The sequence below is a fragment of the Hippoglossus stenolepis genome, chromosome 16 (genome assembly GCF_022539355.2).
Source record: "Hippoglossus stenolepis isolate QCI-W04-F060 chromosome 16, HSTE1.2, whole genome shotgun sequence".
Lineage (NCBI taxonomy): Eukaryota > Metazoa > Chordata > Actinopteri > Pleuronectiformes > Pleuronectidae > Hippoglossus > Hippoglossus stenolepis.
Window position 1 is genome coordinate 15,950,605 of NC_061498.1, and position 18,610 is coordinate 15,969,214.

Below are 18,610 nucleotides of genomic sequence, written 5' to 3' on the forward strand. Positions count from 1 at the left end.
CACGTTTGAATATTTATTTCCATCCACCATTATAATTTGCACCTAAGAGCAGCGCCTCTGTGTAGATGACATGTTTCTGTGTGTGCAGGTGAGTGGGAAGCAGCCCCCTCCACTCACATAGATCAATGTTGCAATCAGAAGTCGAGTTATTGAAAAAAAAGTGCAGGATAACTTATGTTGGAATAAGAAATCTGTTTATCTAATTTCTCAGTACGGACAATAGAACCAATTACGTCTGAGCTTATTGATAATTTTCTTAAATAATTAAGTGCTGAGGCTCATTCAGTACCGGGTGTTGGTGCACGTGCCTATGGTCAAGTCGCCCTGACTACCACCTTCGGGCGACAGCAGCTGTCTGTGTTGACAGAACTGTTCAAAATTCCTGAAAAAGCAGAATGTACATTTTGTTGAATTTCCCTGTTCATCACCTACAGATACTCTGACTGGAGTCTGACACCAAGTGACTGACCCAACTTTTAACAACACTGTGTTCTTAAAACAGAATGAAACTTCAATAAAATGGAGAAGCCTTTCGTGTTAAAGCTACTGCTAAGTCATGTTGAATCCCATCCTGAGTGAAGGGAGGGACTGGCCTGACAAACAGGCTGTTGCTAGTTTAAGTCATCATAGATACTTGAAATAGAAGGTGCTGAGAGTTTGGGCCTCTTTTTTTTGGTCGACAAGTTGATATTACTCTGAGAGCTGCCGCTGCTGCTGCTGCAGCCTCCAGTCAGACTTCCTCCTCCGCTGTTCAAACCGAGAGACGTCCTCTTCTTCTTCGGCTTCCTCGAGTCTGAATGGTTGGTGCCTGTGAGAGGGACAGAAAATGATCCATCTAGTGGCTTTAAGCTTCATCATTAAATGATGTTAATTGGACTGCACATTATTTCCTTACTGGCTTTCGATGAGGCAGAGTCTGTGGGTGAGATATCAGGAGAGTCTTCCCACTGCAGGCGGCTCATCAGGGTCTGTCCATCTGGAAGCTCAAAGTTGTCGCTCTCCACCACTGCATCGGCATCGGGCAGCGACAACCTGCCGACAGAAACACAAACAATGTCACCAGAGTCCGACTGATTAGGATTTTTGTGCCGATATTAGGAAGAAAAAAATGTCAGATATCGACATATCAGCTGATATACATAAACATATATGTGTATTTAAAAAAGTTAATTATTACCAAGATGTTGTTAGCAAACCCCTATGACAAAGACATGTAATTGAAACAGTTTAACTCTACATTTATAAATAAAAAGAAAACACAAATACAACCACATGTAAAGAAACTTCATGTTGTGTAAAATGTAAACATATATGTAAATGAACATCTTCTATTAATTAGTAGAAGTAGTAAGTCTGTTACACTGGTGCAGACAATATCTAACTAAAACATTAGCATATACATTTGAAAACAGGGCTTCACTAAATATAGTAAAGAACCAGTCAAACCAGTAAAGGGCCTGCCAAATTTGTAATTGTAATTTACAGCAAAGGATCTTCATGAGGTTTGTCTGTCAATAATTTCTCAACGTCAAGACCTGTAGCATTTATGACAAGCTTGACATATTATGTAGGGGTGAGGAGGAGGAGGAGGGGGACGGGGCACACTCACGCGGACGGCCCCAGGAGGAACACCCTGACGGCCCTCCTCTGTTCGTCCGTGTGCTGGGGACATCGCTGAGACCTGGTGGGACACAAGGTGGCATTATACATCCCTGCCTGATGGGCTTAAATGTCCAATACACAGCTTCACAGGTCGCCCCCCCCCCTCTCGCTACAGCAGCAGGGAGAGAGGGAGGGAAGGAAGGAGGCGGACTACAGCTGACACAGTCTGTGACCAATCACATTGGGAAGAGCGCGATGAAGTGTTACGGGTAGTGAAATGTTCGAGGTTGGTCACTGACAGGGTCCTACGTGGTCTAATTAATACATTCTGTTGAATTGATGCCTTTTCCCCGGAGTTAGTCCCAACCACAGACTGTACATCAAGATGGACGACGCATCTCCACTTCCTCCCACAATCCAGAAATGAAGCCTGCAATAACGCTGCAATCTTGGGCTGATGACATGGTTTTGAGACAGAGACTATGCAGTTGTTATCTGGGGAGGGAGGCTATCGGTAGTGGGGTCCTGCCAATACACATGCTGGACCAATCGCGAAAAATAAATCAGTGTGATAAGAACTACCGTTAATGACAGACATCAATAAGGAAAAAAAATTGACACGTATGAGCTTTTTAGTTTGGTCCAAGTCTCATCTACCGACATAGAGGAGGCAGGGTATATCACCTATACTGCAGCAAGCCACCAGGGGGCCGATCAAGATAGTTTAACTTAACCAAATTACATGAATGTTTTCATTAATACACATATGAAACTGATGTTTCATGTTCTTCACATGCAACCATGACCTTCAGTTTCAGACTGCATTTCAGTGTGGTTTAGTACCAGAAACGTTTTTAAACGATAAAGCTTTACAGGAGACCCAAACCTCAGAATTTGGATTAAGTAACATGAAAACACCAACACAAGGTAAGGTGCTGCTGTACCCTAGTCTGTGCTGGATTATCGCAGATATTAGCTACACAAAAAGCTGTTAATGGTTTTTCCCAGATTGGAGAGGTTTCAGCAGATTACACATTACCTGGTACACATCTTCTTGGTGTGCTCGGAGATCACCCCACATTGCTGTTGGGACAAACGTTACTTTACTGATCAACGTTTGCAAAAAATTGAATGTATGTATTTTTAGGGATTCATATAACTTGCTTACTGTTGTTAAGAGGGATCTGACTTCATCCGGTCCTAATGTTTCATAACTGATGCCAGTGTTGTAGTTATACTAAAAGACAGATGACATGGTTATTAAAACTGTGCATTGTGTCTACAATACAAGATGGAAGAAGTTGAGCACCTGAAGGTTAAATGATCAAAGAAAGAGCTCTTCACCTTGTAAGGCTCTGAGGTGATGCTGCTTCCGAGATCGCCTGGAAAAACGACAAGTGTTAGCCCTCTGTACATGCACACTTTAAAGATATTGTTGGTAATTTCACCTTTATTTATAGGACAGTAATTTAAAGTGTTAAGATTTGATCAAAGTTGAACTGTGGGTCAATATATCTGGTGTTGCATGTTATTAAATATTACTGTGCAAAACATTAAAAAATTGTTGTATTTAGACTGACATATATCAAGAGAAAACTTATCTCTGGCATATTCTTTTGATTTGGGTTAGGGTTAGATCACATAAATTAATCATGCTCTGCATGTTCAGATGACAGCAGGGACCAAACCTCAGGAAATAAAACCTGATACACTCACCATTTTTGTGTTTTAGAGATTTGGATCTTCTGGGGGAATTTTGATTCTGCACAAAGAAAAACATTAAGATTCAATTACCTCTTTCTACACGTTAAAACATGTAAACATTTACAAAGTGCAAAAGGAATGCAAAAATACCTTATCTGACTTTCTCTTCTTGGCTGTAAAAATTAAATAAGAAGTTTCATTATTATGAGAAAGAAATCTGGAGTTTTCCTCATTAATTCTCTTTCTACAGATGACATTTAACTTCAGTTATTTTCAGCTGCTCACCTTTTTTTTCTGCCCCATACGACCAGTCGTTATCATTAAGGTCATCATTGTCTTCCTGGTCACTCTCTGATTTGTTCATATTATTATTAGTGGCTAGCCTGTTGAAGAGCAAAAGAGGAACATCATTAGATCTTCACACATATTTGGAATCAATGCTAAACTATAAGCCCTTTACTGACCCACCTGCGGCTGGCAATTCTACTGCTGTTACGTCCCATGCCGAGACATTTCTCCAAGTGTGGAGCGAAGCGAGAAGCTGCTATCAGTCTTTTGCAGTTTGGACACTCACACTCTTTGTTCTTCCACTGGTTGTAAACCTGCCCAAATATGTCCACTCCTGGTTGGTCCACAATTTCTACAGGAGTTGAAAAGGCAAAAGGGGAGTGTGACTTCATTCTTAGGATGCTATTACTCCACCATATATTTATACACAAAAGATAGTTGTTGGCTGCGACATTAAGTTTAAAAATTCTCAAGTACATAAAACCTTTAAATATGTGGCACTAACCGAACTCCTTCATGCTCTCTTGGTCCGTTTCATCCAAGAAGAAATATCCCTGTTTCACAGCACGATGTACTTCAAAACACAGACCCAAACAGGCATCTTCCACCAGCTCAGAGTAGATGTCATGGACCAAGGCCTACAACATGAAATATATAATTTGACATCAATGCAAACATCATGATGGAGTAAAAAAATCTGATATGTGTGATGTTTTAAAGAAATCCCATCTAACTGTAAACTGGGTGTCGGGAAGGGGACAATGAAGGTTTTTGGATGAATCACATGAATCTGACAGCACATGTAACTTTATGCACAGATTTCTAAACCCAGACCCTACACATTTACACAGTGGACTGTCTTTCCCCAACTCAATACATTCTGTACGTTTCTGTATCTGTGTACATCAGTGCCTCACCTCCAGCTTGGTGTTGTCTGGGCCTGACAGGGGCATATCCTCCATTTTCATTTGAAAATCTGTGTTGGAAATCTTGATAGCAAGGTAATGAGATGCTGGCCTGTGGATTTAGAACATAGGAAACAAACTTACAAGTCATGATATGGTCAGTGATTTACTAGTTTACAGATATACGACAATCTGTCGTCAAGGAAAAACAGATCGGCGAATACTTACTTTAAAATTGGTTATCAATGTTTGTGGATCTGTCTTCATTCTGTTGAACAAAGAAAAATAATTGTCAGATACTGGGCATTGAACTAGTTTATGGGTCTTTTACTTATCTTCTTAATTTGTCAATTGATTGTTATCAATAAAATGTACACAAGTATCACGGAATCCCCATGACAAGTTCTGAGAGCTCACCATAACACCCCTAAATGTTTTGTTTTGTACAGCCGATATTCAAAACTCAAAAATGTTCACTTTAATATCCAAGTAAACTGAGAAAATAGGAATGTTTTCCATCTGAAATCTTATTGGAACTACATCCTCTTTGTCTTGTGTAGCAATAACATCTGGTTTGATTCGGAGTCAGTGGGTCACATGACGTGGAGGCCATTAAAATCTGCATTTAATTACATCATAGCTTCATTGATGGTCCTTTAGTCCCAACCTAGAACCAACTTCAGAGCGATCAGGATCAATCATAGCAGGAAACGGAACAGCTCAATGCGTCAGGTGTGATCTGGGATAACATGCGTACTTATTTACACTATAGAAACACAGCGAAAAAGCTAAATCATGATTCACAAATGATAGATTACATACAGTATATAAACTGTAGCACAACACTAGCTAATCTTAATAGAAAAACATATAAATACAGCTAATGTCAGTTTGTTAGCACTCTGCTTACTTTCTGGTTTAAGCATTTGCTAGCTAGTCATGCTAGTCTACTACTTTAATGTGAAGGGAGAGATTATGTGGCGAAAGACACACGTGAAATGTATTTAGAGTAGAGATGTTATATTTCTCATTCCACCCCGAACCCCAGTTTCCTCTTACCCTGAAAACTCAGCCTGAAGCAGGCAGTTTCTCTGAGGAAGACAACAGGACCGAGTCACTCACACACAACACGCCAACACGAAGCTGCTGTTCAGCTGCAGCCATCTTCATGTCCCCGGCCAAATTGAAATGTCAGTCAGAGACTCAGGCTGTTGTCGCAGGTTACGGTTAAAATGACGTTAAAAAGCCGCCTGACGAAGAGGAGGAGGAGGAGAAGGAAGAGGAGGAGGAAGAGAAAGAGGATGAGGCCACCGGAGCGGAAACAAACAACGACACAACCACCGGCTTCCGGTTCAGTTTTAAAAATAAAAGCCACACATTCGAGAGGAAGGCGTGTCAGAGGGGAAGTACGTAAATATACCAAAACAAAAGCACTGATCCAGCATTCAAAATGAGTGCAGTAAAGGTATTAATACTAATAAAAACACCAAAGGTCATCTTAAATCTGCCATGAGGCAGGTCACCAAAGATCATCTTTGCAGTTACACATGATATGCATAAGCAGAGATATTGAAATATATAGTATATGGTATAGTGGTATAATTTTCGATTACATACTTTAGTGAAGGAATTTAGGTTAAAATATAAATAAATACCTGCATTCAAAATGTTACTTCAGTAAAAGCATCTAAGTGATAGTAATAATAAAAACCTGAATACAAAAGATTACTTTAGTTAAAGTGTGTAACTGAAAGTACCAATAAAATACCTGCATTCAAAATATTACTTTTGTTAAAGCTTGTAAGTAAAAGTACTATTAAAATAGCTGCATCCAATTTTTATTAATAAACAAATTCAAACTTTAGTAATAGCATGTAACTGAAAGCACTAGTTAAATACCTGAATACAAAATATAACCTAAGTAAGAGCATGTTAGTAAAAGTACTAATCTATACCTGCATTCAATAGATTACTATAGTAATGACATGCAAGTAAATATACTCACTGCAGAAAACAGTGTTTGTGAATGAAACCCTCAAATCTTAAATTCATTGTTTCCTTGGTTAATTACTGGTTTGGTTTGTAAAAAAACTTCTGAAGGCTTCATCTATCCAACAGTCCAAACCTCATAATTATTACACATATTTTTCATCCAGCACATCAGCATTGATCTACATTCTGTCTGCTTATTTTAACAGAACACACTTCTCTAACTGTTAAAGATATTTTTTTTATTTGCCCAAATACTTGAACTACAAGGACATGAGAGCACCCTCAGCTATAGAAAACATCAAATTTTGTCAAATGGTCAGCAGTACAAACTTGTAAAGCTTTGCAGTCTTAGATATTTCTATAAACCAACAGAAGGGAGAGAAGAAACAACTAAAACAGGTGAATTCAACCAAAAGTTCTCCCCTGTGAGTGAAAGGCCCACTGGCCCCAGAAGTCACAGATGAGGGTTTGCCAAATCAAAGACCTAACAAAACAATAAGCACTCGATACAAAAACAGTATTTACAAAAAATTACAAGTTTTTTTTCTTATTTTGTTGTTGTCATTGACCCAATTCCACTGGCAACTCGTTTTCCCCCCAAATCCCTTTTACAAACTCCCATCAATCGATATCAGCAATCGCTTTCCTTTTACCTCCCCCAAGTTATTTAAATAGCCCAAGTTGGTTTTATTTCAGTTTTTGATGAGATTCATAATGGTCAAAATCAGTTTATTACTAACAGATTATCAATAATTGCCATGTACTCATCTGTCTGCAAAGCTTAAATGACAGTATTTGTCCGTTTTCAGGAAACAAATGACACGACGTTGCCGAGACGAAGAATTACCAAAGAACTTTGGAGAGAGAAAAAATGAAAAAGATTTAACAATATCTACATTCATGGTGTTGGTATGACATCCCCACACAGGCACATACATGCATGCTGCCGTCACATCAGGGGATGCAACATAACAGCAAAACCAAAACCAAAGCTAACATTAAAACAAAAAAAACTAAACACAAATACACCCTCATATATACAGTTATGTGCATGCATGCACACAAACTCACATAGAGGGACAGATTTACATTAAGTGCACACATTTTTTTGGGAAAAGCATTAGACTTAAATCCAGATTGGATTTAAGTCAATACCATTACAATTTCCAAAAAAAGAAAAAGAGATGGAACCACACAGCTGAACATCCACAATAAAATCCAGATGAATCAGAACACAACTGCTCACAATTAAAACAATCTCGACAGTTCATACAAACCGTAAAAGAAATGTAAAACGATGGTACAGAGAAGAAACACACACCAACTGTATGACAGTCTTTAAAAAAGGTCAGATTGAGCTTAAAATATGGAAAATGAGCGTTAGTGACAAATTGCAAACACTAAACACTGTAACTAACTGAACGGAACAAACTGAATTAACAGAGATTGTTTCGGACTCGAGAATGTGTGCGCGATGACAAATAACACTTTAATTGACGGACACATGGTAACGGATCCTGCAGTGCCTATTAACATTTCCACCACCATTGAGACTTTTTGTTTTCTAAACACAGAAGCGCAGCGGATGCAAAAAGGCTTTTTGACACCAATGACATGAAAGCTGATTAAAGTGGCAATATAAAATCCAATTAACCAATTTAATAAGTACAAATCCAATTGTTTTAAGACACAAAAGTTGAACGGAGATCACTTTAATGTGTATTCAAGGTGTAAACTGTCAGTAAACACATTTGTATCTAGAAGCTCCAACAGCTTATTAGTTATACTAATAAAAACATTACAAATCAATTGCAACAAGTTTAATTGAAAGAATAACTCAGGGGATGGATGCAAGAAGAATTTCAAGGGACGGAGGAGCCCGCAGGCCACAGTAAGGTCGACCAATGATGCAAAATTTTAATTTTAAGGATATGACACTGCTGTAAATGTGCTCAGTAGGGTGTAATGGCATACGAGTCAAATCTGAAACTACTATGAAATGTTTTTTATTGTAAATACTGAAGAAAATTATTACATAAGTGATTGTTTGTTTTGTAGCTCAGATCATCTCCTTGTGGCATTACAAGAAAATCTCAGTTTAGCTTGTTGCTGTCACAAAGTGAGTCAATGTCAGTTTCAGCTTTGTGTTTTGCTCTAAACCTGACATCACAGCTGGGCGGAGACAACTGCAGCACATAAGTCAATTTCCCATAAATGTACTATTAAAAGGAGTTTTGGTTTAGTCAAAAAGCCTCATTACACCCACTTTAGCAACAATAAAACATGAAAAACTCAAGGGGAGTGAACATTTTATAGGCACTGCTTATTTCAAATGAAAACAAATGGGTAAATAAAGTTCTGAAACTTTCCAGCAACAAAAAAAAAAAAAAAGACATTCATAATGGCTTGGTTTTTTCCTGAACAAATACCACCTCTTTAAGAACCAAATGATAAAATCTACATCACAAATTGAGAATAGAGAACAAAGCAACAATATTTTGGGGGAAAAAAAAACATTAAAAAGGAAACATTCTGAAGAGTGCAATTTTTCAGTGCCCCGCACACCCCCCTCCCTAAAGTGATCCCCCCTTACTAGATTCTTTGGCTCCATGAAGCCAGTTGACAACTCATGCCATCTGTCATTAACTAATCACCAGAATAAGAGAAGAAACACTGGAGGGACGTTAAAACTCAAACTTTAAACCACTGAACCTGTGAATCAAGATTGAAACCAGCGTGCAGAAATATTCACGACATCCTCAAACCAGTGGGATGCTGTTTTTGGCATAATGTCAGCGGCCCGTTCTGTGAGTTGACCATCACAGCGGGGAGGGAACGAAACTGATATTGGACATAGGGGCAGGGTCCCTCGGTGAGTACAGATCAGTGACGCGGCAACAAAAAGTGGGCGAATGTGAAATGGATGAGGCAATGCAGGGGCTCCCTCTGGTGGTGGGAGGAGAGCAGGGTTGGCACAATGGCAGAGCTCCCCGGACTCTTGGCTCAGCTCAGCGCTGCTCAGTTCGTCTCTGCGACGACGGCCCATTTCAGTCCGAATCAGAGTCTGACGACGCCTGTGAATTTGAATCGCTGCTGCTGTCATCTGACTTGTTCTCTTTGTCCTCCGCCTCATCGTCTTCCTCATCATCCTCCTTCTTCGAAATTGGAACAAAAAATATCATCAAGCACATTCAAGATCAAGTTATTCCCAGTGTGTGCGACAAATAAGAAATGTCACTCACGTCCTCTTCGTCATCATCATCCTCATCTTCGTCATCCTCGCTGGATGAGTCTGCGTCAGAAGAAGCCTTCTCGGGCTCATCATCTTCTTCATCCTCCTCCTCCTCCGTGTCCTGTGAGAAGAGACATCCATCAGATTTATCTAAAAATTAACGTACAGCTGATTTATGAGTCTGATGGATGGACACAGAAGAATCAGAGTCCACACTCACAGATTTCTTGAACTTTGCTTTGGGGCCTCCTGGTTTTGCTGTCGTTCTCCTTTTCTGAAAGGTCACAGGTAAAATGTGTCAAAAAAAGTGGGGATGTTTATAGAGGTACGGTGCTGTAAATTTTCTGATCTCGTATGTGACACAACCATGACAGTAAAATAACTGACTTACTTGTGAAGTATATTCTTTGTAGGTGTTTCTCTCTTGTGTGGACAAGCTCTGCAGGGGGATAGAAGTGTGTGTTAGACAAATATTTTTTAGTGGATAATTCATGACTCAAACAAACCCCAAACAATCAGTCCATACCGCAAGCCACTGTTCCAGGATGACTTTGTACTGCCTCTGCTTTTCCTCAGCAATCTTCTTGTAACGGTCCTTGTCCTTCAGAGGTAACCTCTGCCAGCGGCTGCCGATCTCAGTCATCCGCTCTTTCATCGGGAGGTGATTCAGTTCTCCGTTGGACAACATCTCCTGAGAGAACTTCTGATATCCGTTTCTAGAGTCAAAAGCAATGGGAAAAAAAACATCTAAAATGTTAGCAATTCTGTAACTATGCAACCGGCAGCGTGGATGAACCGGGTGTGACACACTTACGATGGTGGTTTCTTGGGTTCACCCTCAAACTTTATTTTCTTCCCTGAGGCAATGGCGGCAGCAGCAGGTGAGCGCATCTCACACAGGTCTCTCTGTTAAAGCGAGATCAATCACTGGTTGGCTCTCAGTGGAATTGTATATGAATGTTAAGGAGTCCTGCAGAACAGAGATGATTATGATACCTCATATCTTTTCTGATCCTCTGCTGCCTTTTTGATCCACATAATCTTCTCCTTTTTCTCCATGGTGCTCCAGGTGGCTTCCATGGCTTTCTGAGCCTTTGGTCGGTCACTCTGCAAGAGAAGATATACACATGTATTTACATCTTTATGCAGAAAGTAGTTGGTTACAGAATCATAAACCTGTGGTTACCTCTGCTAATGAAGTTGTATTTTCACTGGTTTGTTAGCAGTATTATAAGAATAAGGGTTCAAGAATTATTTTTACTTCATTATTTGTTGGAGTGAGACTGCTGTGAATTCCCGCTATTCTCAATATTAATGATATATCCAAACATTGAAAATTTTGAAATTGAAAATTGACATAAAAAAAACCTTATCCTAACCCTTTAGTATCACATGATGGCCAAAACCAATCTACCAGATGTATTTCTGGAAACCAGGAGTCATGCCTACCTTAAATCTGGCCAGATAGTCTCCTATGACGCTCTGTTGCCAAATGTCCTGAGCAGTCTTAGGTGGGTCTGGCAAACGACTACGATCTTCCTTCTCCTTCTTCTCAGACTCTGCCTTTAGGACCGTCTCCAGACGTTTGTACTTTTCCTGAATAACCAAGACAACAAGATCATTTTTTTTTATAAATACTGGAAAATGTAATTACATTATAAATCAGTATGATTTGGCTCTACTGACGTGGCATTTCTTCTGCAGTATTTTATTTACTGTTTACCTTCTTCTTATCTGGCAGTTCATTCCACATGCGTGCCAGCAGTCTTGTGAGTTCACTGTCAGAGAGGTCTGGTCGCTCTTGCTGTAGCTTGGGCCGTTTTTCCTCAGAGAAGATGAACATGGCGGAAATGGGCCTTTTGGGTTTCTCTGGGCTGGCCTACAGATATTAGGCAAAACAATATCAGAGAAGGAAAGTGCAACATCTAGAAAATGCAAGCTAAAAAAACCAGACAACCTTAACCACTTGGACTATAACCACTTGTAAAAACTGGGGTGGATGTTGCAGTGTACAAATTCATACCTTTGCTTTCGCATTTCTCTTTTTGGAGGCAGGACTGCCGGCTGCGCTACCCTTCCTTAAACCAAACTTATCCTCGCCCAAGACACGCTGCTGCTCCTCCACTGACAAACTCTACAGGGACCACAAAGCAGAGAAATTATAAACACGAAACTCTTACAGCAAAAAAGTAAAGCACAAACTATAACTGTCAAAAAAACTCAGAACGAAAAATGCATGATAAATAAAGTGAGACTTACACTGAGAAATCTGTTCATGTCAATTTCATAATCTTTCTTTCTCTGAAAAAAACAGAAGAACATGTTAGGATTAAGCTGATCGACCTCTTTTCTAATATACTGCGACTTGATTCTGAACTGACTTGTTCACAGCGTTTCTGATAAGCGTCCTTCTCGTTCTGTTTGAGCAGCTTCCACCGCTGGCTGCACATCACCATGCGCTCCGTGCTGGGTACGTCCTTCATGCTCGACATCAACTCGGCGCAGAACATCGAGTAACCATTTCTGAAAGCACACACACAGTTTGGTCTAAATAACTCTGACACGACCAGGATCATCTTGATGCGTGAGCTGTGTACTTTTAACTACAACTCACGGTGGTGGTTTGTCGGGTCGGCCGTCAGATTTGTCCTTCAGGTGCCTCTCAGCCTTTGTCAGGGTGGACTTCACATAATCCCCCTGAACCATGTTAAGCTCCGGGTGCTGCTGGATGTACTCCCGCATTGTTTGCTAGAATATTTAAAGGACACAAACCGTTAAAAAGGACGAAAATGCATCACAGACACATTGTCACCATCATAAGAAGTTGATAACATATTACCCTTATTGTGGTCTCACCTCATACAGTTTCTGCTGCTCCAGAGACTTTGCGATCCATTTCAGCCTTTTTTTGTCGGACAGTTGCGTCCACTGTTTGCCGAGACCCTCCTTAATGTCTTTGGTGGTCGCCTGGTGTCAAACAGAGAAAATGAACATCTGTAGAACCACAAAGTCATAGTTCAAGAGGCTGTATTCTGTGCGCAGTAGCAGCAAAGCTTACATCTGGGCGTGTTTTGAGGAAGGCCTTCTTTTCATGGGTGTACCACAGCTGTTGAGGCGTCTTGGCCTTCTCTGGAACGTTTGAACCTTTCTTGGCCATGCTCTCCACAAGGTCTGGGTGATCTTCCCTGCATTGCACACAATAAGGCAGCATTGAAACACAATTATCCTCTTTAAATGTGCTAGTGTTCAAGGCCAAATATAACCAATGTTATTGCTGCATAATAATGACTAGCAATAAGTAATCTCACCTGAACTTCATCATACTGTGGACAAACGATTCTTTGTCTCTTAAGAAGTCCTCAACGTATTTTTTCTGAAGAAAAGAAAATGTTTCATTAGATTAATGTTAAACGGTACCACAGTCAAAGTTATTCACCGTGGCTTTAACCCTACCTTCTTCTTCTCAGGTAACTCTCTGTACTTCTTTGAGAGGATTTTAGTGAGATCTAGATTGCTCATCTCAGGGTGCAGCTTTGCATATTTGGCCCTCTTTTCCATGAAGAAGCGGAAGTATGGAGTCAAGGGCTTCTTGGGGAAATCTGGATGTTTCTATATATCATGGGTAGAAAATGGGAATGAAAATTCTGAGTTATATTCTAAAACGGCAAGATGTTCATTAAAATTAGTCAATCAAAATATGTTTTAACTCACCTTTATTTTCTTGCCCTTGTAAGGGTTCTTGATGTAGTCTTGAGCATCAACAATCAGTTCTGTCAGAGTCCTGAATTTACGAATCTGTGGATAAAGCAGAAAAATTTAACCGACTTTAACTTAAGGGAGCCATAAACTTGACTTACAGCAAACAAGAAATCTCACAACATCACAAATAAATCAATATGAATTTAATCGACTCGCCTCTTTAGAGACTTCCAGCCACTTCTGCCTACACATCTCAGCTGTGAAGGTGTTGAAGGCCACCTTCTGCCAGTCGAGGTGGGACTCTGATGTTTTATATTTCGTCATGTCTTTCTGAGGAAGGGCCACTTTCATGGCCTCCAGCAACTTTAAGAGGTCATCCTGCGCCCAAACTGTCAATGATGCAAAGAAAAAAAAAAAATCAAACAAAATAATAAATGTAGAGATGACAATTTATGGTGTGACCTGTTACACCACGAGCTGTAGTAACCATTTAAAAGTCAAGAGTAATGTTTCGGTTAGATCTGCCATTTATCATTAAACTGATTAATGATGTTTCCCTTAATAATTGCTTGGTCTCTAATGTATGAGAAACCAGTGAAAAATGACCATCACAATCATCTAATGGTTAAAAATGCATGTTTGGTCCTACTATTGGAACAACTCCCCAAAATGTTTGGTTATTGATCACAACTGAGAAGCTAGAACTGAAGATTATTGAAATATTGTGAATTTATGCTACCACGGGGGAATTGAATTTATAGTTCTCAGTGGATCTTCAGTAGCCAAGTTATATAAATATTTGCATTCATTGACCAAAAAAACAATTTAAATGCAAACACAAAATATCTACTCTTGAATGAAAAGGAGCAGAATGAAGAAGAATCTGATAATAACACATTAATTCACAAAGTAAATAATTCAATTCAGTCATATTTCTAGGACAATTATGCTGTAGAAAGACATGATTAGTGGTATAGGGATGAAATATGCAAAATGTTTTATATAAGTTATGTATGCAATATTTGTAAATATATACTCATTTCTATACAACGGGGAAAGTACAAGACCCCACCTTGCACTGGTGCAGCTGCCTCCATTTCTCCATTCATTTGTGGTCGTTTTGTCTCGAATCTACAAAAGCAACAAAAATCAAGTTATAAAACATGATCTCTCATTGTCACGACCTTTAATTCAAAAATAAAACACAATCCTCAATATGCATAAGTCGTGATCGGCTCCTACACCAGAATACGTTGTATTTTTTTTTAATTGCGGGACTTTATAATAATGTTTTTTTTTTTACGTGTTTAATATTCATGTGATTTTGATATCACACAATAAAAAGGAGTCATGGCTGTGGTCCTGAAGTGAAAGTGTCGTTTCCAAGTGGTGGATGTTAAATTCGCCTCGAGATAATGGTTTATGATCATTACACCGCCCCTTAAACGTTTACGCTACATGGTGAGACATAGGCTATCGCTTGTGACGGCTTCAAATCTCAAATAACACTGCGCAGGGCTTCGTCTAGCACCAACTAGCTACGACAACCGGAGTCTCCGCCGTCGCGCTAATTTCTCCAGGCGGAATTTGGCGCATGACTGCCGTCCTTATTCCAGGACTAAAATATCGTGGACGCACGGCAGCGACCATTTTCCTTCGCCCTGGTCCGCTCGGTAATGGAGGATTTTCTGTCGGAGCGGAGGTTGGGGAGGATCCACGGAAGGAGGAAGCGAATGGACGGACAGGCAGCTGTAGGCAACCAGCTGACCACGGACGGGGGATATGCTTTCGGTCTCCGACGAGGGGGAATGGTGGCCTGGAAGCACTGCAGCCAAATGCGCCACTCAGCAGAGGCACCTCACCACCGTTGGAAGCGGATCTAGCTCCGCCGTGCAAACCTATAATCTCCTCCTCAACTGTTTCACTCCGACTGGAGCGATAAAAATATATTTAATGGTCGGTTTCTTTCATCTAGTGTGTTTGAAAGAGTATTCAAACACAGTTTGAGTCCGATTTTTAACGTTTTAAGAGGGAATTCGAGCGCAAAACATAGTGCATTCTTCAGCGAGGCGTAGCCGAGCTGCGCTCCATGATGGCGGCTGCTCGTTGTTCATCGTGTCCTTGATGGCCCCAGCTCAGTGTGGCGTCCACCGTGTGACCAAGCTCCATGGAAACTCCAGATAAATCCATTTATATCACCACAGATCGGATTTTACGTAAACGTCGAGTCGTTTATACGTAAAATTTGTTATATTTCATTATAATTTCCACATTAAAAACAGGAACCTGGGGCATTACATGACCAAGGGCGCCTTGGCACGACAAATGGAGCTTAAATCGGGCATTTCTCCTGCACACCCGAATTTTAGAAACGTTCCTGTTTACTACAAAACTTAACTCATTTACATTTAATAACAAACCCGTTTACTAGAGCAGGAGCACATAAACGGGACAAATCGTTTAAAATAGTTATTAAACAGCTGTCGTTTTAAGTAGAGCTAAACGAGATTAAAAATGCTCCAAATGAAGCCGAGGTCTGGTTTTTGGAACAAATGGCCCGAGAAATGCACGGTGGTGGGTTGGAGGGACCTGCGGAGGCACAGGAAGAAAGAAGAAAATGGAAAATATGTCTCACGGTGCAACGCTAGCGACTCGACATTACAGTCTGGAATGATGGATTTTAACGGTAGCTGTTAAGTTCCTGCGCGGTTTAAAATATGTTAAAAATCGAGAATTAAACCTCCATGAGGGAAAAGCGTCAACAACCGAGGCTGAGCGGCTTCACTGGCGCGACAAACAGCTCCAGGTCCGCCATGCTTCAGCCCTGCTCGACGAGGAAACCTACCGTGACAAGGTCCAATGGCGCACTGCAAACACGGAAAAACAGAGCCCGGACCTAAAAGCCCAGGGCGGTGCAGACTCCCCTTCCCTTCGACCCCGAGCGGCAGCACAAGCGAGGAGGAGAAAGGCGGGTTCTCCGTGGCTCGGTCGTCGGCGGTTCTAGGGGGTTAGCTCGGCGTGAGAGAGAGAGGGGGAGAGAGAGGGCGAGTGTGTGCACGGTGAGATATTAAACCGAGATCCCTGATGGCTAACCGAGAGAGGCGGCTGGCTGTTCCGCCGACAGCCGCATGGAGGTCTCGGCGCGGAAGCCACCGCTGAGTCCCCCCCACGCGGATAACCCGGTTCCCAGCGCGAATAGTCGAGTGGGAGCGGGGGGAGTAAGCACAAACACAACCGCTGGGTGATATTATTTTTTAACGAAAATACCACATTTACCTCCGGGTCGTACGCGCAGCCTCTTCCCCGCTTTAGAGGACAAGGAAATCGGCTATGGCCGACCTAGCTCGTCCGTGCTCTGCCACAGCGGTTGGTTGCTTTCGCTGCCACAAAGACTCAACCGACCGCGGCGTTTTGTTCGAAATAAAACAAACATCAAAAGCGTATTTTGCGGGCTTTTCGTATTATTTCCCGGTGGGTTTTCCGCGCACTCTCGCCGTGTTATGACACCGAGCGGCCGCTGCGCTGGCTTACCTGTCTCTCGGCGCGAGTCTCGGCGTGGTTGTGGAGGAAGAAGGGGAGGGTTGAACGACAGCCAGCACTGCGCCGTCGGTCCCGGGCTCCGGTCCCCGCAGAGATGGTCCTTCCCCCCCGCCTCCATCTCTCTCGCCGTCCCCCTCCACTCAGCGCGCACCAGCTCCTCTCCAGCCAACCATTTCGCCACGCCGGGACGTCCACACTTTTTCCCCCTCCGTTGCCTCCGAACCCAACCGTGGGCGATTATTCTTTTCTCTCCCGGAGATCGACCCTGCCTCATCTTGCGGCCGAACTTTGCAGTGTCTAATCAGGGAGTTTCATGGAAGCCAAACAAGTGCCAGTGATGATTGAAACCCCGCACACTCATACGTAGTTAACATAATAATCTATATATATATTTTTTTAAATCTTATGATCTCCATGAGTGAATGGTGAGCATGTCGTACACGGCTCCACAGGCTCCGTGTCTTTTCACTTTGCTCGATCCCTCTTTGAGGAAACTCTTGCGGCTGTTTGACAGCTTCATTTTAACGCAGCGTGTTTTTTCTTGTCAACTCCACCTTGTGTGTTTGTGGGCGTGTCCCTCGCTCGTCCAATCCCGTCACTCCGAGCCGGGCTCCGCAAATGACTTCCAGCCACTGGGCCTCGTTAAGCCCTGCTGCCTTCAGCGGCGGTGGGAAAACTCGACAGGAGCAACACTGTTTCATACTGAATTGTAAGTCTAATGTGTGCTTGGTAATATAAACACGTTTATTTGTTATATTTTTAAAAATACAGTTAAATAAGTATATCAAATTAAATCGAATATAGATAAATATATTTAAATGAGCATGTATACATTAGACAGCAAACACATCAGGGCCCACAATGTTTAATATTTTATTGTATTTTTGAACAGAGAAAATATGCATTGCTATAGATCTATGAAGACAAGTACATTTATTTTAGCAAACGTTTTAGCAAATTGGTTTTGATTGATCCTACACTTACCTTCTCTTCAGTTATCTCTTCTCCTCTCTCCTCATGAGAAAATGCAAAAATACACTTTTGTTGTGATGATTTAAATGGGAATTGTCTTAGTATGATGTACATTGAAAAAATAAAAGGATGATGGGGAATTAGGGAGCAGGCCCATTGTGCACAGGCCTAGGGTTTGAAGATGTCTATAGGAACCCATGGGCCCCAAACATGGGCACAAAATGGCCACATCAACAAAGTCAATAGAAGTAACGGCTATAAGAAAACCTCTGGGATATGCAAAACAACCACAAAGAGATGCAGAATAACCAGAGTCACAAGTAATAAAACACAACAGATACATTATGCGACTACTGTCACAAGTAACGTGTCATTTCTATAAATGTTTGAACCTCAGCTCATTACTGTAAATTATTAATTATGCAATATTAAGACTTGTCAGTTTATTGCAGATTATTGGTATTTTTCTTCCAGCTGTTTTAAATTTCCAAAATTCTTATTTCAAATCATTCATCCATTCATTTATGATGTATTTTTTCCTCAGTGACCATTTAATACATATACTGTACTCATCACGTGAGGAGCCTTCATTCAAAGTGAATAACTTTTTCATTAAAAGTTGCATTCGTGCAATTCCTGCAATAAACTGTCATTAAACTAAACAGGAGGAAATAAC

At 41.1% G+C, this 18,610-nt stretch overlaps 2 protein-coding genes across 8 annotated transcripts; both read right to left on the minus strand.

Annotated features, from left to right (window-relative positions):
• On the minus strand, positions 1-5,858 carry atxn7l3a (ataxin 7 like 3a). Of its 3 annotated transcripts, none has more exons than XM_047344000.1 (14): positions 5,624-5,858; positions 4,728-4,767; positions 4,512-4,611; positions 4,100-4,232; positions 3,775-3,946; positions 3,592-3,689; positions 3,457-3,479; positions 3,319-3,364; positions 2,947-2,984; positions 2,771-2,839; positions 2,642-2,685; positions 1,610-1,681; positions 896-1,032; positions 1-808 (listed from the first exon to the last, which is right to left on the minus strand). In XM_047344000.1, exons 3-14 carry the CDS (start codon positions 4,560-4,562, stop codon positions 612-614), a joined length of 1,080 nt encoding a protein of 359 aa, XP_047199956.1. In that variant the 5' UTR covers positions 4,563-4,611; positions 4,728-4,767; positions 5,624-5,858; the 3' UTR covers positions 1-611. The 3 variants fall into 3 exon arrangements, with proteins under 3 accessions (XP_047199956.1, XP_035036386.2, XP_047199957.1); XM_035180495.2 differs by having other exon boundaries at positions 5,559-5,857; XM_047344001.1 differs by lacking the exon at positions 5,624-5,858 and adding an exon at positions 5,133-5,241.
• Positions 5,859-6,715: 857 nt separating this feature from the next.
• On the minus strand, positions 6,716-17,455 carry ubtf (upstream binding transcription factor). Of its 5 annotated transcripts, none has more exons than XM_035179725.2 (21): positions 16,954-17,455; positions 14,495-14,553; positions 13,639-13,811; positions 13,435-13,518; positions 13,177-13,332; positions 13,032-13,096; positions 12,782-12,908; positions 12,580-12,690; positions 12,338-12,471; positions 12,105-12,246; positions 11,983-12,024; positions 11,747-11,857; positions 11,447-11,602; positions 11,173-11,319; positions 10,720-10,830; positions 10,538-10,629; positions 10,250-10,439; positions 10,115-10,162; positions 9,944-9,997; positions 9,734-9,844; positions 6,716-9,646 (listed from the first exon to the last, which is right to left on the minus strand). In XM_035179725.2, exons 2-21 carry the CDS (start codon positions 14,529-14,531, stop codon positions 9,539-9,541), a joined length of 2,199 nt encoding a protein of 732 aa, XP_035035616.1. In that variant the 5' UTR covers positions 14,532-14,553; positions 16,954-17,455; the 3' UTR covers positions 6,716-9,538. The 5 variants fall into 5 exon arrangements, with proteins under 5 accessions (XP_035035616.1, XP_035035617.1, XP_035035619.1 ...); XM_035179726.2 differs by lacking the exon at positions 16,954-17,455 and adding an exon at positions 16,699-16,920; XM_035179728.2 differs by lacking the exon at positions 16,954-17,455 and adding an exon at positions 16,268-16,659 and having other exon boundaries at positions 6,716-9,643.
• Between the last annotated feature and the right edge of the window lie 1,155 nt (positions 17,456-18,610).